This window comes from Cebus imitator, unplaced genomic scaffold, assembly GCF_001604975.1.
Source record: "Cebus imitator isolate Cc_AM_T3 unplaced genomic scaffold, Cebus_imitator-1.0 Scaffold48, whole genome shotgun sequence".
Lineage (NCBI taxonomy): Eukaryota > Metazoa > Chordata > Mammalia > Primates > Cebidae > Cebus > Cebus imitator.
The window spans coordinates 5,049,659-5,077,131 of NW_016107363.1; the positions used below are offsets into that span (position 1 = coordinate 5,049,659).

At 40.3% G+C, this 27,473-nt stretch overlaps 1 protein-coding gene across 9 annotated transcripts in view; it reads left to right on the forward strand.

The window, feature by feature from the left end:
- The window catches only part of FHIT (fragile histidine triad diadenosine triphosphatase), a 1,489,467-nt gene that overhangs the window by 1,292,966 nt on the left and 169,028 nt on the right, over nucleotides 1-27,473 (forward strand). For all 9 annotated transcript variants that reach the window (XM_017527326.2, XM_017527331.2, XM_017527329.2 and 6 more), the window contains one exon: nucleotides 8,914-8,982. In XM_017527326.2, the coding sequence (XP_017382815.1) occupies nucleotides 8,914-8,982 (69 nt within the window). The remainder of the gene's footprint in view (nucleotides 1-8,913; nucleotides 8,983-27,473) is intronic.

A 27,473-nucleotide genomic window follows, 5' to 3' on the forward strand; every position in this document is an offset into this window, starting at 1 on the left:
ATCTGAATTGGTTTTTTATTTTACTTTTTCCTTGAAGTTTCCCAACTTGATTGGGACACTTGGAACACGTGGAAAGCACTGTGTTTCCTCTGTTTCCTGAAAGGCATACCCTAGCTGCGTGAGCATTGCCAGTATTCTAAGTGAAGGAACTCACTGACAGTACCATAAGAAACCATCAGCATGCCTATGCATTTTGACAGAACACTGATTTGATTCTTGAGTTGGTCATGCTGAGGTATCCTCAAAGTCATTGTAAGTGGCATTGCTTCCAGTGACATTTACTTTAGAACTAAGTGGCTGTCAGTAATTTCATGCTGACCCTCGACTTAGTTGCAGAAGATGAGGCCTCCCCAGATCAAGAAAGGCAGAAACCAGCCCTGTAGAACACACAAGCTTTGGGGCTGGTGACGGCCTTGATGAAGTAGAATACATTCAGCAAGGCTCACCATAGAATTAAGTCTTCTGGTTTGGAACAGAAGCAGGTTGTCATAATTATTTTTAAAACTAATGCCCTGTAATATAGTCACTGCTAGAACTGACTGAATATTCAGAATGTGCAGCATTCGTGTAAGCACTTTACCTATGTATTTCACATAATCAGCATAAAAGTCTTATGCGTTGGGATACTGGTTTTATGCCCACTTGAGAAATGAGGGAATATGAAAGAAGTTAAGAAATTGACTCAGTAAAAAGAATAGGTAGGATCTGAACCTTGCCACCCATCTCCACTGACTAAACACCAAACTGCTTAATTGTAAGGGCTTCTACCTTTCTGAGATCTGTGAAAAGTAATATGGGCACGATGTGGTAGAAAGCACTGGAGCACAAGTCAGGGTTTCAGGGTTCTCATGGTTCCAGTCCTGGCCCTGCTGTTGCTTTGCTATTGATCTTCTAAGAGCCACTCTACTCTTCTGTAACGTGAAGAAATTAGGAACTCTTACTACCCTGCTAATGTTTTCCATTTCTAATCCTAGTGGTTTTCAAAGATTTTCTGATGATTTGTTTTAGTAATAATTTTTTTGCAAATGAAATTGTGCATGGGACTCCAACATAGAAACAGATAAAAACGGAGCTGCTCTGTTTGAATCATGGAGGGGGATCTAAATCCTGCCGCCCTCTCTCATGCCCCATTCTTACTTACATCATGAGCTGCTCCCTGGCCATACCAGGCTTGTCCCTAGGGCTTTGGGGTTTGCAGTTTAGAAAACCACTGACCAGATCTTTATCTGTCTATTATCTCACCCATGAAAAGGAGTTGAAACACTTGAACTTTCAGTTCAGCAGCAAATTATGAGATTCCAGGTGTCAGAAATGAGACACCACTTTGCAAAGCATTGCTAGAAATAGGGTCTGAGCTCTGCACACATTGTGTTCCCCCACCTGCCATGGCTGCAATGCGTCCTGTCTAGCCTGACTTCCATCTCACTGACCCTGGAAACCTGGCTTTTCTCACTCTCCAGGTGCTGGAGTATTGATGACTCCCCAGGAGCAGTTCTCAACCAGTGAGGACAAGAGTTGGAGTATGAATATGCTAGTTTCCTCACCCGTCGGCTGGGATACTTCTGGGGTGCATATTCTTCACTGGCTTTTGGAGTTCCCTAGCAGGTCTAATAAGCTCCGGTCACACTTGATCACACACCCTTTATTGACCTCCTTTCCTTTCCTGTCTCCTTGACGCATACCCCGCTACTTGTGTTCGCAGGGATCACCCACCAGATAAACTACCTGCACTCTCATCCTTGCTTCAGGGTTTGTGTCTGGGGCAATTGAGATTTTTAAAAGTGTCTATTATATTTGTATCATTCTACATAAAGAAAAGGATTGTTATTGTGTGGTAGTGAGATTAACTGTCGATCTAAATTTTCTCCTGTGTGTTTCTGTCTCTTCCAGATTTTCTGTGCTGTAAGTTTTTGGTATTCAGCAAATGGAAACAATCTTATTGTTACCTCACATTTGGTATTCCAAGTTGTGAGCTTTTGATGATTATCCAAACAGAGAGAGAACAATAGAGGCTGGGTGCGGTGGCTCACGCCTATGATCTCAGCACTTTGGGAGGCCAAGGCAGGTAGATCACCTGAGGTCAGGAGTTGGAGACCAGCCTGGCCAACATGGTGAAACTCCATCTCTACTAAAAATACAAAAATTAGCTGGGCGTAGTGGCATGCACTTGTAATCCCAGCTACTCGGGAGGCTTAGGCAGGAGAATTGCTTGAGCCTTGGAAGCGGGGGTTGTGGGAGCTGAGATGGGTGACATCTCGGACTCCAGTCTGGGTGACAGAGTGAGACCCTGTCTCAAAAAAAATAATAAAAATAAAAAAGTAGAAGATTTCTTGGAGTCTTGCCAAGAGAAAATTTTGTTTCTTTTTTCTTACTTACAAAATTGGTAGTATAATACTGACTTCATAAAGGTGTTGTAGAGATAAGAAAAATGTGTAAACTATGCAATAAAAATATCAAGGCATGTACATTCATTCTCTACTTGTTGCTATAACAAATTGCTGCAAACAGTAGGTCATATGGTAACATTATTGTTAACCTTTTGAGGAATTGCAGAAACTGTTTTCTGAAGCAGCCTTACCATTTTACATCCCCACCAGGTTGTACAAGGATTCCAAATTGTCCACTTCCTTGCCGGCATTTGTTATCATCTGTCCTTTTTATCACAGTTACCCTGGTATGTGTTAAGTGGTATTGGCATTGTGGTTTTGGGCTAAGGATGCTGAGCTTCTTTTCATGTATTCATTTATGCATCCTCTCTGAAGGAATGGCTATTCGTACCCTTTGCGCATTTTACTCAGAATTTTTGTCTTTTTATTACTGAGTTGTAAGTAGTTCTTTATGTATTCTGGATACACTTCCCTTATCAGATAGGTGATTTGCAAATCCTTTCATATTCTTGCTTGTGTGCTTTGAAGTAGAAAGTTTACAGTTTTGGTGATGTTCACCCTCTTCCAGTTTTAAGGACTGTCCTGATGATGTTGGGCCAAACTGGAAAATCTACGATACCTCACCCGATCTTAAGGTCAGCTGGTCAGTAACCATAATTCATTTGCAACCATAATATATCTTTTGTAACTTAACGTCATCACAGGTCAGGGATTAGGACATGGACATCTTTGAAGGTGGCCATTATCTTTTTACCACAGCATGGTCTGTTATTCTTTAGAATCTGACTTGCCTTCTGCAGTTGCTCATTGGCACATGTAGGGGACAAGGATTCACACAGGGCCAACTGGCTAAGGTTGCAGGATACTAGTTGTGGAGCAGGGTAGCTCTTCAAACTTCCTTGCCCTTTTGCCCACCATGAGCCATGATTGTATAGCCTTACTACAATATATTCTGACAAGGAGAAAGGATATCGCTATGACCACACTGACCATCCTCAGGTGAGTATGGGCAGAAGAGATGCGTTCAAAGAGATTGAGGGAGGAGCAGAGACAGCACAGAAGAGTTAGGGCCTCTAAAAATGATGGCTCTGGATGCTGGCTCTATTTCTTCACCTCCCACTTGCTCTGCAACCGACTGCAGTAAAGGTTTTTTTTCTTTTTCTTTTCCTTTTTTTGAGATGGAGTCTTGCTCTGTTGCCCAGGCTGGAGTGCAGTGGTGCAATCTCCCAGGTTGGAGTGCAGTGGTGCAATCTCAGCTCACTGCAACCTCCTTGGGTTCAAGTGATTCTCCTGCCTCAGCCTCCTGAGTAGCTGGGATTACAGGCACGTGCCACCATGTGTAGCTAATTTTTTGTGTATTTTTAGGAGAGCTGGAGTTTCACCATGTTGGTCAGCCTGGTCTCGAACGCCTAACCTCCTGATCCAACCACCTTGGCCTCCCAAAGTGCTGGCATTATAAGCATGAGCCACTGTGCCAACCTGCAGTTAAGATTTTTTTAAAAGTAATAGCTTTATTGAGATATAACTCACATAATGTAAAAGAAACTCTATTAAAGCATACAGTTCATTGTCTTAATATAGTCACAAAGTTGTGCAACTGTCACTGCTATGTAATTCCAGAACATATCCATCAACCCAAAAGAAACCCTGTGCCCATTAGCAGTTACTCTGCCTCTCTCCTCAAAACCACTAATCTTTTTTTCTCTATGAATCAGCCTAGTCTGGCTTTTTCATCCAAATGGCATCGTACAATATGTGGCCTTTTGCGTCTGGCTTATTTCCTTGAGCATAATGCTTTCACTTAGTGTACGTCACTCCTTTTTATGGCCAAATCATATCCAATTGTCTTGATATACTTCACTTTGTTTATCCATTGATCAGTTGATAGTCATTAGGGTTTTTTATACTTTCTGGTGATTGTGAATAATGTTGTTGTAAACACTCATGGACAAGTTTTTGTGTGGACATATGTCTTCAGTTCTCTTGGGTATGTATTAGAAGCAGAATTCTGACTCACATGGTAACTCTATATTCAACTATTTGAGGAACTGCCAAACTGTTTTGCCAAGTAGCTGCATGATTTTACATTCCCAATAGTGTAGGAGAGTTCCAGCTCTTCACACTCTGGCCAACACTTGTTATTGTGTGTCTTTTGATGATTGCCTTTCTAGTGGGTACGGGGTGATGACTTAATGTGGTTTTAACTTGCATTTCCCTAATGACTAATAATGTTGAGCATTGGCCCAGCGCAGAAGCGGGCACCTGTAATCCCAGCACTTTGGGAGGCTGAGGTGGGTGAGTCACAAGGTCAGGAGTTCAAGACCAGCCTGGCCAAGACGGTGAAAGCCTAAAAATACAAAAATCCACTAAAAATACAAAAATTACTGGATGTGGTGGTGGGCACCTGTAATCACAGCTACTCCAGAGGCTGAGGCAGAGATTTGCTTGAACCCAGGAAGGGAAGGTTGCAGTGAGCTGAGATCCCACTGCTGCACTCCAGCCTGGGCGACAGAGTGAGACTCTGTCTCAAATAATAATAATGATGATGATGATGAGGTTGAGCATCTTTTCATGGGATTTTAAATTTTGTTCTCCCAGCCTTACTGAAATAGTTCAAGCTTTCAAGAACATTTGACACCCCTAGTGACACCGTCTTTGAAATTTGTTCTTCTCCGGGCTGTTGGAACTTACCCTCTCTTGATTTTGCCTTTCCTTACTATAGCCTTAAATCGAGTCCTACTCCTCTTCCCAAACCTCAAACGCTGGAGTGGCCCAGTGCTTGGTATTTACCTTATCCTGTTGTGTTTTTCTTCATGACGTTTATTTCTATCCAAAATTAAAATGTATAATTAGTTATTTCCTTACTTATATTCTGCATCGCCAGTTGGAATATAAGCTCTAGGGGCTTTGTTTTGTTCTTGTCTATATCGCTGTTTCCTAGAATAGCACCTAGAAATAGATATTTTTGAGTGAATGAATATATGCTTTAGAGAAGTGTACAGAAGTGTTACATTAATTAAAGTCGGGACTCCATAATCAAATAAGTTTCTGGAATGTTGGATTAGATGAAGTTAAGCATCTTTTGTGTCGGACTTATACTTTAATGTGCTAATGAGCATTGTGAAATGTTATTTGACCATGAAAATAGTTTTGGTATGGAATGTGTCCTGGGACTTTAAAAAGACACTCTTCTAATTGTAGCAGCTAAACTGCAACCCCTAGCAAATTTGTGGAAGGCCTTTATTAAATAGCTGTGTTGTTGGCACTTAGAAAAGTAAGTTGTGATCACCACTGCTTAATATGAAATGCTAAGAACAGATTATATCAAATTATCCTCATCTCTGCTATTTGTAGGGTTTTTATCAGAATGTCATTCTATTAGAAGGCCTTAGTAATGGTACTTTTTCACAGCAACGAGGCTTTGAGCTGGCTTTATCATGATTTCCCTGTTCTGAGAAATTGAGTGGGTTGTCAGCATCCTGTGATCAGCCTGTCACTTAAGAATTTGTGTCAAGATATCAGGGTAGGTTAAGATCTATGCCCTTGGGGAAAAAATCACCTGTACAGTGAGCTGTTTACTGTCTTCAGTGTGTCACAGTGAAGTTTAAGTGGTGGCCAGTGATCAAGAGTGGCTTTTCTAGAACTTGGTGGTAACACAGTCTATGAACACGAAACCCAGAAGAGGAGGGTAAAGAAAAGGAAGCAGGGGGATAGGCCTGGAGCCTGGATATTCCCAAGTGCAGGGTTGCAGCCCACCATATGTTAGTAGTGGATAGTAACAGGCATATTCCTGAGGACCAGGCAAGGAGAGTGGTCAGAGTGCAGAAAGCCAGAGGCATTCAGAAAGATGTCTCCACATACTGGACATGGTAGCTCACACCTGCAATCCCAGCTACTTGGAGAGAGGATTGCTTGAGGCCCAGAGTTTGAGAACAGGTTGGGCAACACAGTGAGAACTCCATCGCTAGAAATATGAAGAAAAAAAGTTAGCTGGGTGTCATGGCATGCATCGGTAGTCCCAGCTATTTGGGAGGCTGAGACAGGAAGATATCTTGAGCCTGGGAGTTGAAGACTGCAGTGAGCTATGACTGCATCACTGTTCTCCAACCTTGGTGACAGAGTGAGATTTTGTGGGGAGAGAGAGAGAGGAAGGAAAGGAAAGGGGAAATAAAAGAAATTAAAAGGAGGGAAGAAAGGAAGGAGGAAAAGAAAAGAAAAAAGAGAGGAAGTATAGAAGGAAAAAGAAGGAAAGAAAGAGAAAGACAAAGAAAGAGTCTACACATAATGCAGTAGGGCAGGCAAAACAGTGAGTGACCTCAGTGCCCACACTGGTACCCTTGGCAGGAGCGAGATAAGAAACCAGATGGATATTGTAAGCCAGTGGTTCTCTCAAAGTGTGCCATTAGACCAGCAGCAGCTGGGAGCTTGTTAGAAATACAGACTTTCAGGGCCCTGCAGTCTGCATTTTAACAAGCCCCAAGTGCAGGTGGAAGTTTGAGAATGGCTAGTCAAATCAACAGAAACAAGCTTTCGCTAAAGAGATGCTTGAACAATGCCCTCATTCAAGGAGCTTCTTAATATCTTGTTTTGTTGGTGCAGAAATCATCCCTGAATGTGATGTCTACTTGGCCTTCAGGTTTAAATTTGTTTTTTTAAGTAATAAAAGTAAGTCTTCTATAGTTCCAGGTAATGAAAAGCTGCGTGCTAAGCACATGGTTAGCAGACTTAATTCTTTTAACCCTATGAGGTAGCAACCATTATAATCCCCATTATAGATAAAGATACTGACACATATGAGGCAAGGTCACACAGTTAGTTTGTGGTAGGTCCAGGATTTGCATTAGGAAATTTGACTGCAAGATACTGGTCTGGAGCTCCCTAGAATGTATAAAGAAGATGACGATGGATAGATGGATGGATGGGAGGGAGAAAGAGGTAGGAAGAGGGGGCAAAGAAAGAAGAAAGGAGGAAAACAAGAAAGGATAACAGTATATTTTAGAATTAAAGAATGATTGAAGGCTCCTTCTGAGGGTGGTCTGTATCCTTGTACTGTGTTATTTTCCTGGTTTTGCTTTTAAGTCAGCCTATCTAGAGATTTCAGCCTGGGCCCACCTGCCCAGCTTTCTTCTAAGAATTTGGTTTCATGGGTAGTTTGTGATTTATTTTTTCTTGTCTCTTCTTTCTCTTTCTCTTTCCATGCTCACATAGTCTTTGTGACTTAAGTACACACTTGGCCCAGTTGCTAAGAGATCCGTGACTGGCTTTATTATTGACTGGTGCATATTCTGGCAAAAGCCTGTGACTCTTTGGGTACTGTGCTCAGGGGCTGCTTCGAAGCTCTTCTCTGCTTCATTCACCTTGGACCACATTGCACCCTGCCTCTGCTTTAATAGCGTATCATTTTCCCCCTCCTTGTTTAGCAAAGCCACAGGGACACTTAATCTTATATTCTCTGGAGGCCTTTTGGAGCCTCGGAGCCTGACCTCAGTAATCAAGAAGGGGTGGGTGGTCAGGGATGAGGTTTGACCCTCTGTCTGCCTCTCTGTATTTGAGCTTTTTATTTTCACATTCCTCCCCATGGTTTGTAATAAAAATAGAACATAGTTCAAGGGCAGGAATGAGGTTTAACTTCAGCTGAGGTACAGTAGAGGCTATTTGGAAAGTAAAACTTTCAAATGGTAGTTTAGCCTTGAAGAATATATTGAATTAGGTATGCTCTGAGCCTTGATTCACGATTGCTGCCTAATAGCATTGCTATGTATATTACCTGGGTGCATTCGTAGACTACAGAAATGGGCTATTTAAAAGATTAAGTTTGCACAGTCAGTGCACGTGCTGATGAAACATGTGGGAGCAAAAGGCAGGTGGCCTCGTTTCCGGTACTGACTTCTACTTCCTGTGGGGCCCTGGCCTCACTGAACACTGATTTCCTCTTCTGTAAAATGGAGGTCATAGCCTCACAGGATTTTTAAGAGTGCTAAATGACAGAATGCCAAATGCAGAGCATTGCTTATCATAGGAAATAAAGACGTAATAAATGAGAACTGTTTATATTACTAGGATATGATTATTGCACAAAGCCCTGAGTCTGTAGTTCTGCCCATACTGCTTGCTACTCTCATTCATTAACTCTTTACATACACAGTTCTCTGTTAGCCAATTCTTATTTCTTGTCAGTGTCAGAGTCATGATGGTCACCCTTGAAGATGTGCTGTCATTTCAAAGCACTGGTTAAACACAACCAAGACTGACAACCATGAATAATTCCAAAGAGCCTCTAAAACACTCTAGCATTTCACTCCGTCTCTCATACATACCACCAAGTTGTTCTCTCTTGCTTAGTGCACTCTCTTCTCAGCAGATTATTTCAGGTATAGTTACTGATGGTGAATATCAACTTCCTCTGAAAAATAATCCAGCAGGAACCATCCAGAGTAATTGGGCTTCATGAGAACATCACTGTCAAGTCTAAAAATATATGGGAAGATAATCACATTTTATTTTTCTCTTTCTTGTATATTTTCAGCACGTTCACGTCCACATTCTTCCCAGGAAGGCTGGAGACTTTCACAGGAATGACAGCATCTATGATGAGGTGGGTCTGCGCTCTCTGATCTTATTGTTTGATTACGGGGACTGTCGGTGTGATAACATCAGCCTAATGAATCAACAAATACCCTAGATATGGTCTGAAATGGGGTTGTGTTTAGTCTGTCTTAGAAAGTGGCAGTAGAGACCAAGAGTCAAGAATGACCATCATGGGAACCCAAGACTAAGTTAATTATAATGATTTCTTTTTCAAATGAAAACTAACAGAAACCAAATGTCCTTGTGATTTCTATCCTGTCATTTACCAGGACAGTAAGTATTTGCATGGAGATATCGTCCAGAATCTCCATAGAGGAAAACCTATAGTGCTACCAGTGGAAGTCAAGTAGACTGATATATGATCCTTTTAGTCAAATGCTATACTTAATTTTCAAAACACTTTGAAACTCACCTTGTCTTTCCCAACAGCATTTATTCAGAGTGAAACTTTGAATTATCATGAGCAAAACTAGGTTGGTTAGAATAATGTAGGTGTAACTCACATATCATAAATATTATAGCATTTATTTTATTTCTGAGTACTCCCATTCAAAGATACAGGTGTAAAACCACTACAAACATGAATCAGCAAGAGCCAGGTGATCCACTCCCAAAGAGGATGTCTATGTGAGAACCTCCAGATGCCCATTTCCACTATGTGGAGCATAGAGCCTGTGACGTATCAGGTTGACATAAACTATAAGGTGATTTCAATGTACCTATTTATTGTAGCCAAGGAGTGGAAAGTAAGTCCTCCATATGGTAGAGCAAATTCGATAGCACTAGTGCCCTGGAGTGATTGGTTAAAAGGACTTTGAGGCTGTTTCTGGATGAAACAATGAAAAGTGCTGTGATTGATTAGCAGTGCCTGCCAAGGGCATCAGATAGGAGGAACGTGTCATATTTTCTGTCTATTTGACAATCCTGTTCTAACCCTTTAAGAATGCTTTTTAAGACACATTGCTTATTTCAGTCATTTATCGTGTGACTCTATCAAATAAACCACATGATTATCTCTACCTGCTTTCTAGGGACCAGTTAAAATCTATGCATCTTTTTGCATGTGTGTCTATGGGGCTTCTTTGCAGGATGGCATTAAAATGGCAACTCAAACCCTGAAAATAAAGAACAGGAGGTCAGCAGTTAATAATGGAACTTACAATTAATGTTTCTGGGATGTGCTGGGTTCCTTGAGGTGGCTGGTTATTCTGACTTTAGGATAGCCCTTACTATCTTGTACTTATGTGTTTTCAAGAGCTGTATTGGATGTGTGTAGATTGGAAATAGACTAGTCATCAGTACCTAAGTGCTGATTTGTGGACCAGTTGCTGCAGATCTCAATTCCCAGGAGGTACCATCCCTGGAGATCCTGATCAAGTAGATTGCACAGCACCCAGGAATCAGTCATTATATAAGGAAATCCCCAGGAGACTCGGATGCAAAACTACCTTTGGGAATAGGTTGTCTGGGTTTTCCAAAGTCATATTCTATAATACTATAATTTGAATTCATTTTCGCTGGATGTAAAATGCAGTTTGGGGATTGATAAGGGCTTAGTTCACATTGTAAGAAAATCAGAATTATAGAGTAATTATAAAGACATGCAATTAAAATACAAATACCAATCTCACTAACATAGACTAAGGTTAATAAAATGTTGCCAAATATAGGCTGTTTTAATGAATAAATTACCACCTGAATTATATACTAGTAAATACTGCTAAAGTAGCTTTAAAAGTACCTGAAAACACTGTTTTCTTAGGCTGAACAGTCACCTTGAAATCTTGTCGGTGTTTTAAGTGGGCTTGAGACAGAAGCATCATGGTGACATTTCAGCCCAGTTCAAGATACAGTGTCCAGTGCTGTAGTTGGTATATGCCCTCTCTCCTCTCTTATTCTTTTGCCCTTGTCTGCATGCTCTAATGGCCCCACAGATAAGAAGGAAACACATATTCCTACTTCTTACATTTTGGAAGATCATCTCAGGAGAAGTAATTACTGTAAGAATTCTTTTTTTTTTTTTTTTAAATCAGTGGCATGAGTCATATGTAGTATAGACAGTATTCACTAAGGGAGATTGTGGTACAAGACTAAGTAGAGATTGAAGTCTAGAAATGGGCAGAAGTAAGTTCAAATCCCAGTGGCATCTACTAACCATATGATATTGAAGCCTGATGGGCTTATTTCAGGGCTTGGTACTTAGCAAGCATTTGTTAATAGGTAGGGGTTTCTCTTCTTACTGTTATTATTACTAGTTTTGTTTCTTTTTAAAAAAGTAGCAAGGATGAGCAAATAGAGAACCAGATTCAAAGCCAGGTCATTGGATGTTCCCATCTACCATTCTTTCCAAGAGTGAGATTCCCAATTTTCCCATTTCCTTTAACCATTCCTTCTCAGTTTCATCTTCCTCTTTATATGGAAATGCTTCTCTAGGCTGAGTATCTAATAACACAGTGTTCAAAAGAGGCGTGAAAAGCATGCAGCACTGCACAGGCATTATTGGTATAGACCTTAACGTACATTAGACCAAGTGATCTTAATCAGAAGTGATGGAGTGATGAGGGATGGCATTCTTTATATTGATGGGAGCGCTGGCTCTAGATTATGCATCTGTTCAGGATGATCAACAAACAGACTGCCTTGGAGGGCAGGAGGTAGGAAACAGGAACAGCAGGGGGCTGAGCTCCATAAAATGTAATTGTATTCCTATGGCTGCAGACATAGAAAATTATGCCCAAAAAAGCCCCAGAGTATAAATTGGCTAGGAACACTGTGTTCTTTCTGGGCATTGTTTTAACATGGTTAGTGACAAATAACAAGGTTCATAAGAAGGGCATTTGGGTCTGAAAACAGATTTCGGGAATAGTTGATGGTAGGAGTGTTTTGTCTGGAAAAAGGAAGACTTGTGGAGGGGAGATAGTACAGAGTCACCGTTTCCAAATATCTGAAGGGCTGGCAGTGGAAAGGTATTAAATACATTCTATGTGGCTCCAAAGGACAAATCTGAGATTATCACACCACAAGATGGCAGGTATCATCAGCTCTACATAATAACAGGCCAAAGTGAGAAAAACTTCTGAACATTTAGAGTGCCTTATAAGGGGGTGAGCTTCCAACCCCTGGATCCACTCAAGCACAGAGCAGTTGGCCACAATTCTTCAAGAGGATGTCTACATTTGGTCACTGCACCATTTGACCCATTTGATCATCACCACCATCTTCAGATTTTACAAGTTCTGTAACAAATAGTGGGGTGTTTTTGTTATTATTATTACAATGTGACCATCTAGTGAAACATATTGTTTTCTATGTTAAGTTTATGGAAGTATAAGGTAATACCTTTTTTTCTGTTTACTTATAGGAAACCACACTCTATTGATTTTTTTCTCATTCCCAGCCTACTCCCTGCTTTTCTTGTAGCTCAGCATTGCATGTTGATGGTCCTTGGGCTTTGTTTGCCTCCTCATAAGTGTTTTATTTTTGCCTGCAAAGTATTTTTTGGGGATGTGCTTTATTGTGCCCGTAAAGTATTTTTTAACAAGTCTAAATGTTGTTAGGCATATTGCTCGTTCTTTAGGCCAAAACAATTGTCACAACTCTCTCCCACCTAGGATTGCTTCACTGGCTTCTGGTGCCTGCATGGCTCCTGAAGGCATTAGAGTTTGAGATCACTCCCTATTTCATGGGCTGCTCCTCTTGTCCCTGCCACTAAAAGATTACTATTCTCCAGAATCTTCTGTCTGGTATACAGGGCATGCTGTTTATCTGAAACATCTGTTTCACCTCCCTGCCTACTCATACACAGTGCTCTGGCCCCAAGTGAGTTCTTTTCTGTTGTTATTATTTTACTTCAAGTTCTGGGATACATGTGCAGAATAGGAAGGTTTGTTATATAGGTATACATGTGCCATGGTGGTTTGCAGCACCTGTCAACCCGTCATCTAGGTTTTAAGCCTGGCATACTTTTGGTATTTGTCCTAATACTCGCCCTCCTCTTTGCCACCAACCCCCAACAGACCCCAGTGTCTGATGTTCCCCTCCCTGTGTCCATATGTTCTCATTGTTCAACTCCCACTTATGAGTGAGAACATGAAGTGTTTGGTTTTCTCTTCCTGTGTTAGTTTGCTGAGAATGATGGTTTCCAGCTTCATCCATGCTCCCTGCAAAAGACATCATGATCTCATTCTTTTTGTGGCTGCATAGTATTCCATGGTGTCTATGTGCAACATTTTCTTTAGCCAGTCTATCATTGATGGGCATTTGGGTTGATTCCAAGTCTTTGCTATTGTAAATAGTGCTGCAGTAAAAATATGTGTACATGTGTCTTTATAGTACAGTGACTTATAATCTTTTTGGTATATACCCAGTAATGGCATTGCTGGGTGAAATGGTATTTCTGGTTCTAGATCCTCGAGGAATTGCCACACTGTCTTCCACAATAGTTGAACTAATTTATACTCCCACCAACAGTGTAAATGCATTCCTATTTTTTCACAGCCTCACCAGCATCCTTTGTTTTAATAATCACCATTCTGACTGGCGTGAGATCTCAGCGTGGTTTTGATTTGCATTTCTCTAATGATCAGTGATGATGAGTTTTTTTCATATGTTTGTTGACTGCACGAATGTCTTATTTTAAGAAGTGTCTGTTCATATCCTTTGTCCACTTTTTGATTGGGTTGTTTGTTTGTTCTTGTAAATTTGTTTAAGTTCCTTATAGATTCTGGATGCTAGAACTTTGTCAGATGGGTAGATTGCAAACCTCTCATTCTGTAGGCTGCCTGTTCACTCTGATGCTAGTTTCTTTTGCTGCACAGAAGCTCTTTAGTTAGATCCCATTTTTCAGCTTTGGCTTTAGTTGCAATTGCTTTTGGTGTTTTCAGCATGAAATGTTTGCACAGGACTATGTCCTGAATGGTATTGCCTAGGTTTTCTAACAAGCTCTGAAATTGAGGCAGTAATTAATAGCCTACTAACTAAAAAAAACCTAGGACCAGATGAACTCACAGCAGAATTCTACCAAAGGTACAAAGAGGAACTGATACCATTCCTTCTGAAACCATTCCAAACAATCAAAAAAGAGGGACTCCTCCCTGATTCATTTTATGAGGCCAGCATCATCCTGATACCAAAACCTGGCAGAGACAAAATAAAAAAGAAAACTTCAGGCCAATACCCCTGACAGACATCAATGTGAAAATCTTTAATATAATACTGGCAAACCGAATCCAGCTGTACATCAAAAAAGTGTGTCCACCACAATCAGGTCAGCATCATCCCTGGGATACAAGTTTGGTTCAATGTACACAAAATAATAAACATAATATATCATATAAACAGAACCAATGACAAGAACCACATGATTATCTCAATAGATGCAGAAAAGGCCTTTGATAAAATTCAACATCGCTTTCATGTTAAAAACTCTCAATAAACTTGGTATTGATGGAACATATCTGAAAATAATAAGAGCTATTTATGACAAATCCATAGCCAATATCATACGGAATGGGAAAAAGCTGGAAGCATTCCCTTTGAAAACTGGCATGGATGACAAGGAAGACAAGGACGCACTCTCTCACCACTCCTATTCAACATAGTATTGGAAGTTCTGGCCAGGGCAATCAGGCAAGAGAAAGAAACAAAGGGTATTGAGACAGGAATAGAGGAAGTCAAATTGTCTGTGTTTGCAGATGACATGATTGTTTATTTAGAAAACCCCATCATCTCAGCCCCAAAACACCATAAGCAGATAAGCAACCAGCAAAGTCTTAGGATACAAAATCAATGTGCAAAAATCAAAAGCACTTCTATAAACTAATAACAGATAAACAGCCAAATCATGAATGAACTAGCATTCACAATTGCTACAAAGAGAATAAAATACCTAGGAATACAACTTAAAAGGGATATGAAGGACCTCTTCAAGGATAGCTACAAACCACTGCTCAAGGAAATAAGATAGGACACAAACAAATGGGAATACATTCCATGCTCACGGATAGGAAGAATCAGTATTGTGAAAATGGCCATACTGCCCAAAGTAATTTATAGACTCAGTGCTATTCCAATCAAGCTACCATTGACTTTCTTTGCAGAATTAGAAAAAAACTACTTTAAATTTCATACAGAACCAAAAAAGAGCTCGTATAGCCAAGATAATCCTAACCAAAAAGAACAAAGCTGGAGGCATCACATTACCTGACTTCCAGCTGTACTATAAGGCTACAGTGACCAAAAAAGCATGATACCGGCACCAAAACAGATCTATAGACCAATGGAACAGAACAGAGACTTCAGAAATAACACCGCACATCCACAACCATCTGATCTTCAACAGACCTGACAAAAACAAGCAATGGGGAAAGGATTCCCTATTTAATAAATGGTGCTGGGAAAACTGACTAGCCATATGCAGAAACAGAAACTGGACCCCTTTCTTACACCTTATACAAAAATTAACTCAACATGGATTAAAGACTTACATGTAAAACCCAAAGTCCAGGTGAGTTCTTTAACTTCAGTGGTGGGTCCTGCCCCACCTCCTCAGCTCCTGCAAGTATTCTCTCCCACTGCCTGCTTTTGTCAAACATATTATTCTTGTTCCCACCTTAGTGCCTTTGCACATGTTGTTCTTGTCACCTGTAACTTCTACCATCTTCACTTCCCCTTCATGTGGCTTCATGTAATCATTCAAATCTCAGCTCAAAGTCACCTCCTCAAAGTGTACTTTACACTCGTCTCTGGTTTCATCTAAAATAGTTAATCCTCTGTCTTCTCTATAGTAATTCTCTTATATCACCATGCCTATTTCCTTCTTAACATCTACCACACTTAATGTAATTTATTACCTTATTATTCAATACCTGCATTCTCCAATTATGGGTTAGAGTCATAAGAGCAGAGATCTAATCTGGTATAGGGTGGAACTTCAATGAATATTTGAAAATGAATGAACATATTTAAAAAACCAAGGTGTTGAACTAGAAGAACTTGAAATTCCCTACTAGTTCTAACATAATTTAAAAGGAGATTATATGTCTTGCTTTTCAGAGGGTCAATTCACTAACAAATAGCCACACTGGGTGAGACTTCGACATTTTGCTATCAGCCATCTAAGGTGAATTTAATGGGGCATTGATGGAACAGAATCCTTTGGTCAGAAATCAACGTGAAGAAGGCTACAAATTGTGGTACTCCGGAAAGGTTAGGAGAAGCAGTTATAAACCTTGTCTGATTGCTAAGCAAGTCTGGTAGGCACATCTCAAAGTTGATAACTAACTTGCCCCCTCGCACCAAACCTAGATTTGTGTGCCTACAACAAATACAGATGTGGGATTTGCCAAAAGTAGGCTCAAGAGCTACTCTTCCTTTATTTTCAACCTTGATGATCATCTCTGAGTTTGTTTTCCCCTTCTGTTCCTCCGGCAGTATGTCCTAGACATTTCAGAGTATGAGCCTCTCTTCTCTCACAAAACTGAGCTCAAACTCTCCCCCTTCCGAAGCAGAATGTCTTCTGAAGCTCTTTCTTTATGGTTGTCTATGCAGATCTTATTTATCTGCAGCTCCCAAACTCTTTCTACATCTGTGTTCTTTAAATTTTCATGAATTATGCCAACTCAGTGAGCCCTTCATTATCTTGACAAGTTGATGAAGATTATGGTAATGACCCAAATGGGTCCTTGGATAAAAGAGCGTGTATAGCTAATGTGGGGGAGGAAACACCCATGGCCTAATGTCATATCATCTCATTAACTCAGTCAAACTTACCCTAGCTGTATCCCAAATAAGCAACTCTCATAACTGTATTGGACAATTCATCAAATGTTTATGGGTGACATTGAATGGTTGTGACTGTGCACTGTATATAAAACCCATTACTGATGAAGGAAGTGACTATTATTAAAGCAAATGGGAATAGCAATCAGCAATTGGACAAATTCAACCATGAATTTCATAGACAAAGCAACCGTGGGTTCAAGCATGTCATGGGAAACAATTGCTTGGCTTAACACAATTCATGAGCAAAATCAATTTGCTAAAACGCAGGTCATTTGGCCCTGAAGGCTGGAGAGAACCATTATATTGCTGATGATATTTATTGTTGAACTTGGATCTCTTTCACACACCATTTGACAATGGGCTCAGAGTCCATGGGCCCCTAGTTGACTCTTCAAAAAGGAAGGAATGTTTCAGTGAGACAGCTAATTAGCTTTTTTTTTTTTCTTCTGGGTTTACTGGTGTCCTCCCAATGAGTGGTACGTTTCTGGGAGTATTTTGGAATGAAAACTTTGGTATATTTCATTCAGAATAAGATCACAACTTGATATGTTTTTCTAAATTAATGGAGATTTTTTATTCAAAGAACCAAATTAAAACTAACAAATAAGCATGTAGTAATGCTAATTTAATGACCTATGACCTCAAATGCTCTGTCTGTATCTATGAATGCTCTTTGGCTACTTATTTTAATAATGAGAGAACTGGGTAGGCATCTGCTTTACCCTATCTTATGTCAGATTATTACTGAGTTAAATTTCTATGTTTTTCACAAGAGAGAAACATAAAATTAGCAGAAAAGCATTTATCTGTTTAAAAGTTATTTGTGACCATTTTTCTCACAGAAACAAATACTCAGATAATTTATGTATTAGTCAGGGCTCTCTAGCAGGACAGAACTAATAGGATAGATGTATATATAAAGGACAGTTTATTAAGGAGTATTGACTTCCATGATCATAAGGTGAAGTCCTGCAATAGGCCTTCTGCACGCTGAGGAGCAAGGAAGCCAGTCCCAGGTCCAAAACCTCAAGAGTAGGGAAGCTGAGAGCGCAGCCTTCAGTCTGCTGCCGAAGGCCCAAGAGCCTGGCAAACCACTGACAAACCAAGAGACAAAAAGCCGAGGAACTTGGAGTCCAATGTTTGAGGGCAGGAAGCATCTAACATGGGACAAAGATGAAGGCCAGAAAACTCAGCAAGTCTGCTCCTTCCACCTTCTTCTGCCTGCTTTATTTTAGCCGTGGTAACAGCTCATTAGATGGTGCCCACCCAGATTGAGTGTGGGTCTGGCTCTCCCAGTCCACTGACTCAAATGTTAATCTCCTTTGGCCATACCCTCATAGATACAATCATTAACAATACTTTGCATCCTTCAATCCAGTCAAGTTGACACTCAGTATTAACCATCACAATATATTCTTCAGGTTTGTAATTTTATTAACTTTTTTTTTGTAAGAGATAGGGTCTCGTTCTGTTGCCCAGGCTGGTGAGCAGTGGCCCAATCATAGCTCGCTACAGCCTTGAACCCCTGGTCTCAAGTGATCCTCCTGCCTCAGCCCCCTGAGTGGTTAGGACTACAGGCACATATCACCTGACTAATGTTTTTTTATAGAGACAGGTCTTGCAATGTCATCCAGGCTGGTCTCAAACTCCTAGCTTCAAGCAATCCTCCTGCCTTGGCCTCCCAAAGTACTGGGATTACACGCATGAGCCACCATGGCCGGCCCAGGCTAGCCATGTTTGATAGAGTTGAACAAGTGAGGAATGCTGAGAAGCATGGAGGGCTATAATGATACCGACGGTGAGCTGGTTCTCCAAGGAAAATCATGAAGTCATTGGACACTGAAGAGGACAAATAATGAAAGAACACTGAAGAGTGATTGATGAGGCAGGTGCAGGTATCTAGAGGTTGAGCTTCAAGGCAAAGGACGCCATGGTTTTCCCTAGAGTTTGCTTTGAGGTCAGCTACCCTCAATTAGTTTCCCAGAATTGCTCTCCTATGTTGTTTGAATATGTTCCGTTGCATGTTAGTGAGAAATAAGCAAGAAAAAGTTAATCACGTGTCACTCTATCCTTAGCATCCATAGTAAATCCACTCTGTCAAACCTCTCCATGTGGTCCTCCCTCATTATATCCTGAATCAGGCTTTCTTGTGTAGAGTCCTGTCTGCCCTCCGCAGTGAATTCTCGCTCCAAACAGATATATTCCACCAGAAAGCTGTAAGGTGCTTGCCAGTGAAGGAAGAAAATGCCTGCTCCGAGGTGTCCTTGTTGCTGGAGTCCATCTGTCTTCCTACCTGCTTCTCACAGTTCTGTTCTCAGTCTCCCTATGACTGCTACAGTGAAAGCTCAGTTTAACTACAGTGCTTGAAGAATGGGCCATTTGGGTGTTTAAAAAGAATGTTAGGTTGACATTCAAGGTTCTTGACATAGCTATTAATAAACAGTCACTTAAGAAAGTCGTCCAAAATTTTTTTCATGTTTTTTTTCTATAGAGAATTAACCTGCTAAAGCAAACTACTGAGATCTCAGAAGTTTTTCCAAATCTATTTTGCTTAGAGAAATGAGAGTATAGGGGATTGGGGACAGGAAAAAAAAAAACAGCTATTAGAAAAAAATAAATTATTAGCAGAAAGGGATAAATTAGGCAAAGAGAAAACAGATATGAATTAAGCATTGACACGATACCCTCAATGTAAATTATAATGGCCCCAAAGTGAAAAGCCCCCACACATTTAACGTTATCTCTCTTTTAATGAAGAAAATCAAAATAAGCAGGAATTAGGGGGAAACAGAAGATAAAAATTAATATAGTTTTAAAGTCCCAAAACTTTTGTAAATGTTTTTGCATTTAAAATATCAGCTGTCATTCTTTAGACAAAATAATGATACACTTAATTCAAACAACCTTTATAAATAAATCCTGTAATTTCTTAGCTTGGAATAAGGTTCATTTATGTGCCACATGCCAGCAGGAAGGAACCCTAAGGTCACCAAGTTGCCTGCTTTGGAGAAGGCACATAGAGTCCTGGAAACATAGCCAGATATTTAGAATCCTAGCTTGAGTGTTCAAAATGTGGCTATACTTTCGTCACTGCAAGGCGACGTCTACTATTGTTGTCCAATTGGTAGCCATGAGCTACATGTGAACAGTCTGAATTGAGATGTGTTGTAAATGTAAAATCCAGTTTGGATTTCAAAGACTTCTACAAAGAAAAAAAATATGTAAATATCTCATTAAAAATGTTTTGTAATAGTTACATGTTGAAATGATAATATTTTGGTAATGTTGAGTTAAAAGTTATATCACTAAATTAATTTCACCTGTTTCTCTGTACTTGTTTTGGTGTTTTTACCAAACACTTGTAATAGCATATGCGTCTTGCATGAGATTTCTACCGGATGGTGTTGCTCTGTAACATCTTCAAACTGCTTCAGCTTACTGGCAAGCAGCTGCTTGTGGAAATTGTTATGACCTCCCCCAGATTTAGAAGAGCAATTTGAATGGTGCCAGATTTTCTTTCTAATCAAGTAAATCAAGAAATGTCTGGTATACCTGTATAGCTCTAAATTCTGCACCTTGAGTCAACATAGTGATTTATTGCAAACTGTTTAACGTTGAACCTTCTATTTAAATTTCAGTGTTTTTTGTTTCCTGTATTTGAAATGGGGAAAGATATCCAACAGTATTGGGCTTCTAGTGTAAGGTCAGTGGTCATAACTATAGGTCTTCGTCTTTGCTCCTAGGGAGAACACTAAGAAAAATAATAATGTAATAAAATCATTATTATCATTGAGAATACATTGAGAATATTATCTATTTTAGGTAAATTTATATTTTCTTTGAGAATAATAAATTATTATTGTCCGTGAGAATACACATTGGGCTGGACTGTCTGCTAGGTGCCAAGCATACATTATTTTCATTAACTTCACAGGGTGGGTGGCATTCATACCATTGAATTGAAACTAAATTTGCAGAGAGTAAATGTCTATGTCAAGACCTCATAATCAGCTCATGGTAAAGCCTGTTTATATCAAAGTCTGTTTGACTACAAAGCCTTCCCTGTTTCTATCACCCTTTACTTTGGTCTAAGGAAAATATTATTCTTCAATTTTGTGTAAAACCCAAGTACAGTGAAAAAAGTGATTTTCTTGGAGACTGGGACTTCCAATACTAAATCTCAAATGATTTCCATATCCTTGTTCAACCTTAGAGACATTTACGCACACACACACACACACACACACACACACACACGACCCACACACTGGATTTCCAGTAAATATGTAGGTCCTCAATACATCACCAGTAATTAAGACTTAGAGTAAAAGAAATGCCATTTACAGAGTTAGACATTTTCTCTGCTTTTAGGATATGGCTCACTAGACCCCATCTAGGTACTTCATTACAACTCCTTTTTAGAGTTTTTTGTTAAGCACAAGGAGGTCATCAGCATGCTCTAGCCAAGCTTCTGCAATTTCCAAGGTCATCCTTTTTGAGCTGGTTTTGTGCACTGAACCTCTTAAATACTTTTGCTTGCCATATAGTGTATTCATATCATAACACACTAAAATATTTAAGAGGGAATTGTTTTTTTCTGAAAAAGAAAAGGTCTTACTTACAAGACCGTAAGTATCTTCGAGGCCAGTTGCACCAGTACCTGCTGGAAATCCTTCTTACATTAGTGGTAACTAAGGAACTCAAAGAATATTCCCTTTGCATTGAAATATAGCCTTGATCCAACATATTTTTTCCCTCTAAAAAATGGTTTCTTCTGGTCAACTCTTCAGAGTTATAGAAAGGACATTGCAGTTAGGTCAAATCTATATATGAACTTCCAGCTGGCTTCTTTGGTAATCTTGGCCCTATCAGTTGATATGAAGACTGAGGCTGAATTTACTTTTAGTGACCTAAAATGAGCAACTTAACTTGTTTTCCTCAATCATTTGCCATCCATCCTTCTTTCCCTGGGGCATTGGGCTAGTTTCATCTATTGGTGATCTGGGATAAGGCAGAATTAGACTTCTTGAAAGAGGTTGGAAACAAAATTTTCATTAGCTGGTGGTATCTTCAAATGTAGAGGGAGACTATGATATGACTATGATATTAGCATACTGATGAGTTAATATATACAATGAAATGCTAGTTTGGGCATTGAGGTACGTTTATCTCCATCATGTATAGAAACGGAGACACAGGCAGACTTGAAAACTTTTCTGAGGACACAGAGAGTAAGAAACAAATCTGAGATTTATACTTAGACTGCCTGGCTCCACAGTCTGGGTTCTCTTTCACTCTCTGCCTTTGTGAACTACCAGAAGCGTCTTACTCATCTTAGTTCTCTCTGCCTCCCAGCACCTAACAGATACCACTACATAATAGAGTAGGTTGTCAAGAAATGTCTGTTGAGCTGAAGCTGGCACTTCTCCAGCCCTTTGCATTCAGAGCCTGGTTCTCCTATTCCTTAGGTCCATGGCTTTCCTTTAACAGCTGCAAGTCCCGTCACTTCTTGAGCACTGCCTGCCTTCTGTCCAAAATCTCCCCCTGAGAAAGAGCTTGTACATCAGTTATTACAGTAGTAGTTTAAATTGTTGGTCTTCCTGAGACGCCAAGGTATTTTTTCAAACCAGCAAAGCCTGCTGAGAATAGAATGGGATTTTAGAGCTGGAATATCAGGCCTTAGTCATAAGACACAGTGAACTTTGTGGGTAACTCCAGAATCAAATCACCAAGGCCAGCTGTGTCCCCTATAACCCATTTAACCCATATCTGGAATCTCCCTGAAAATGAACTTGATAGATTACTCCCTTAAAAGGCCCACCAGTACTCTCCAAGATAGACAATCCAAAATAGGCTGGTCAACAAATACCTTCATGTATGGAATTGTGTCTATACCCAACCCAGAGAATAAGAGACATTTGACGTCATCTCCTCTAAGTTCAAAATGCTCTTACCTGCAATATGCTTCCAGATTACATCAGAGTATGTGTGAGTGTGTGTCTACAAAACTTGGACACCTGATCTAATTAATTTGAAAAATCTAAACCTGGGAAACAATTTAAATGCCAAATAATAGAGGAATATATTTTAATGCTGTATATTCATCTAGGTAGCCATCAAAGGAGTTTTTAAGAATAATTTTAATGACATAACACAGTGTATGAATAATCAGGCCAAGAATAATAAGGCAAATTAGTCCTGTTATGATTTGTCTTTAGTGAAAATGGAAAAATGGAGAGAGGAAAATTATCTTTCCAAATCTATAGTACACCTGTTGTTAGATTCTAGTCTTGCCTAATGTTTTTCATTTTTTATTATTTTCTACAGTTTGGAACGAATTCTAATTTTTCTTGGCTACAAGTCTGCAAAATAATGTTTTCAATTTTTTTTTCTTATTATTTCCCATTTGTCCTAATTTGGAGTCACCAAAAACTAAGCTGTGCTTTTGTCAAGCCCAGTGAACTAAAGCTAGACAACTTAAACTTCAGAAAAAAAATAACAGCAACCTATTTACATACATAAGCCACTTTCATACCTGCCTACTGATGTATGGACTTCTGAGTAATGTGGCCTATATCGATTTTCCAGGCTTGTTCTTTTGTTTGTTGTTGTTTTTCTTCCTTCCTCCCCCTATTTTCTCTTCATGGGACATGAGACTTCCCAACAAGTTAAAAGTGAAGTTTCCTAATAACTCTGGACCTACCCATCTAGGAATAAACCATCCTAGCCATGAGAGATGAGACAGAACCTGAGACCAGAGACTCATTTTCTTCTAAAATGCCTTCTACAAAAGATTTTTAAAAAGAAAATGGGGGAAATGTGAAAGGAAAATAAATCTCAGGGCCCCCAAATCACTAAGCTAAAGGGAAACGTCAAGTTGGAAACTCCTTAGGGGCCAACTTGCTTCCCATTCTATTAAAAGTCACCCCTCTGCTCAATGAGATAAATGTGTATCTGATTGCCTCCTTTGGAGAGGCTGATAAGAAACTCAAAGGAATGCAACCATTTGTCTCTTATCTACCTATGACCTGGAAGCCCCCTCCCACTCAGAGTCTTCCTGCCTTTGCCTCCAGTTGTCTTGTCTTTCCAGAACGAACCAACATTCATCTTACATATGTTGATTGATGTCTCATGTCTCCCTAAAATGTATAAAACCAAACTGTGCTCTGACCACCTTGGACACATGTCGTCAGGACCTCCTGAGGTTGTGTCACAGGTACACATCCTCAACCTTGGCAAAATAAGCTTTCTAAATTAACTGGGGAAAAATACATTGGGCTATAACATTGAATGAAGAGAGTAGCATATAAACCGAGTATGGAATGGAAGAACATGTACCTTGCAATTAAGAGAGATTGTGGCTTCAAATAGAATAGCAGATCACTCCTGTTCCTTTGTATTCTTTTGCATTTCCCAAACTTAATGTAATGAGTATGCAATAATTTTGTAATTTAAAGAAAACATTGGGGGTAACCTTTTTTTTTTTTTTTTTTTTTTTTTTTTTTTTTGAGATGGAGTCTTGCCCTGTCACCAGGCTGGAGTACAGTGGTGCAATCTTGGCTCACTGCGGCTTCCACCTCCTGGGTTCAAGCGGTTTTCCTGCCTCAGCCTCCTGAGTAGCTGGGACTACAGGCATGCACAGCCATGCCCAGCTAATTTTTGTATTTTTAGTAGAGACAGGATTTCACTGTGTTGGCCAGGATGCTCTTGATCTCATGACCTCATGATCCTCCTGCCTTGACCTCCCAAAGTGCTGAGATTCCAGGTGTGAGCCACTGCCCCTGGCCAGGAGTCACTTTTTAAGAGCAGACATCCTGTGTTCTTTTTCACTCATTGGCAGAAGCCAGTATTTACTGGCAGTTGTTTGGTGAACCTAGTGAAAAAAGTTGACTTTAGTTTTGATCAAGACCTCATGGGAAATACATGTGTGTGAGCTGCCTAAGTAGCTGAAACACCCAGAGAAGTCGCTTTTTTTGCTATTTCTAGTCTTCGACGTGTGAGAAAAAAAATACTCCTCAATATACAATTTTCCTTGAGTTCCTGCTTTGAGGAGCACTGGGAAGGATACATTAAAATAGACAGTTGTCAGCTGGGTGCAGTGGCTCAGACCTGTAATCCCAGCTCTTTGGGAGGCCGAGGTGGGAGGATCACTCAAGGTCAGGAGTTCAAAAGCAGCCTGGCCAATGTGGTGAAACACCATCTCTACTAAAAATACAAAAATTAGTTCGGTGTGGTGGTGGGCGCCTGTAATCCCAGCTACTCTGGATGCTGAGGTGGGAGAACAGCATCCTGGGATGGGCAGGTTGCAGTGAGCCAAGATCATGCCACTGCATTCCAGCCTAGGTGAGAGAGCTAAACACCATCTAAAAAAATAATTAAAAAATAGGACCAGGCCCGATGGCTTATGCCTGTAATCCCAGCACTTTGAGAGGCCAAGGTGGGCAAATCATGAGCTCAGGAGTTCGAGACCCGCCTGGCCAGCATGGTGAAACCCCATCACTACTAAAAATGCAAAAAAAATGAACTGTGTGTAGTGGCACGTGCCTGTAGTCCCAGCTACTCAGGAGGCTGAGGCAGAATTGCTTGAACCTGGCATGTTGCAGCAAGCCAAGATCGTGTCACTGCACTCCAGCCTGGGCAACAGAGTGAGACTCTGTCTCAAAAATAAATAAATTATGAACATTAATCTAAGTAAATAAATAAAAATAAAATAGCCAGTTGTGCTGATGTGATACTCTGCAGTCTTATATTACCATTCTGTTTGCCTTGTCTCCAGTTTCTTCTCAATCACCAAGTCAACTTTTGCTGTGTCTGAGGTTCATTTGAATGGCATGTATCATTATTATTGGCAGATCTGCATTCCTTTTTGGAGGCTCCAGGGGAAAATCTGTTCTTTTGCCTTTTCCAGCTTCTAGAGGCTGCCTGAATTCCCTGGCTCATGGCCCAATTCTATCTTTAAGGCCAGTGATGGCCAGTTGAATCTTTCTCATATTGCATCACTCTGACAATTATTAAATACACAATCACCAATTTGACTATTAAAAAAATGAAATGTTCTTGACTCCAAAAGTTCAGTTGAATTTCTGGCTATGAGAGCAAACAACTTCATCAGCGCTGGGCCAGGTTTTGCTCAGCAAGTTCAGTGCTGTTTCTGTCATTTCAGGCCTATAATTCATTCAGTCTCATTCTGGCTTATAATCTCTCCATTCAGATTCTGTATTCTGGGGCCTTTATGAGCAACATGTCATGTGGGGTAGGCAGGGATCCTTGTGGCCCTTGGCTGTTGTTTCCTTGGCATCTGGTGTCCAAGTAATCCCCCTTGCCTGGTCCTTGTGTGCATCTTTGGTCCATTCTGATACCCATAAGGAAGGCAGTCATCCTTTGCGGGATGGTGACCTTTGGCCTCCTACACCTCTAGAAGTGTCCATGGTCCTGACATAGTCTCTTGTCTCAAGTATGTGAAGGACACTTACTCTTTGGCCTTTGCCAGCTTGTCAGAGTTCTCATGAGCTCAAAAAAGCTTGTCTGTTTTTACGTACTTTCCTAAGATCTGCAGAAAATTAGGTGCTTCCAGTAGACATTCATGTTGCTGCTATAGTCCTTCATTATTCTCTTTGCAAAGCTGGGTTCTACCAGTACTCTGGATGAGAAAAACAGAATGCACATTCAGTCTACTCTCTTAGAGAGTCAAATTCAGAGGGATAGCTTACAGCAAGTCACCTGTGGAAGACCAAATAATAGCTCCCAATGGTGCCTAGGTACCAATCTTTCAGAAACTGCAAATACATTAGATGGTAAAAGAGAATTAAGGTTGAAGATTGAATTAGAAGCTAGTCAGCCAACTTTAAGATAGAGAGATGACCTTGGATTGTCCAAGTGGACCCAACATAATCACAAAGGTGGAAGAGCAAGGCAAAATAATTAGTGTCAGAGTAATGCAATATAAGAAAGATTCAACTGGCCATCACCGGCCTTAAAGATAGAATTGGGCCATGAGCCAGGGAATTTCTGCAGCCTCTAAGAAGCTAGAAAAGGCAAAAGAACAGATTTTCCCCTAGGGCCTCCAAAAAGGAATGCAGAACTGCCAACACCTAGATTTTAGCCCATTAGACCCATTTTAAACATCTGACTTCCAGTGCTGTAAGATAGTACAATTGTATGGTTTTAAGCCATTAAGTTTGTGGAAATTCACTATAGCAGCAAATAGAAAACTAATATATTACCTAACCTCAGGATTCAGCCTGGGGGTTTGGGGAAAGGCAAGGGCATAGCACACCCCACCCCAATGCACATGTGCACACACATGCATTACACATGCCCACTCATGTACACATTCACTCTTTCTTGCTTTATCTCTCTTAACTCTGTCCATTATCCAGCTTGAAACTATTTTAAAGTCTGGGGGTGGACTTAGAACTCTTCTGCATCCTTATCCCTGCATGAATCATTTCTCTGTCACACTGGGGCAGTGCCTTTTGAATTAGAAGCTAAGCTGGTGAGTGAAGGAGACTACTGCTAAACAATAGATGTACTTCCCTTTAGCCAAGAGACAGGCAGGAAATGGCACACCAGTGATTACTTTGAAATACTGGCCTGCCACATATGGGTAGGAAATGAGTGACAGTAACTATGCTACAAAGTTGAAACCACTAAGTAACATGGGGTAGTGGTCTCTGATAAAAGGCCATGGAAGTGTGGGGAAGGAAGTGACCACCA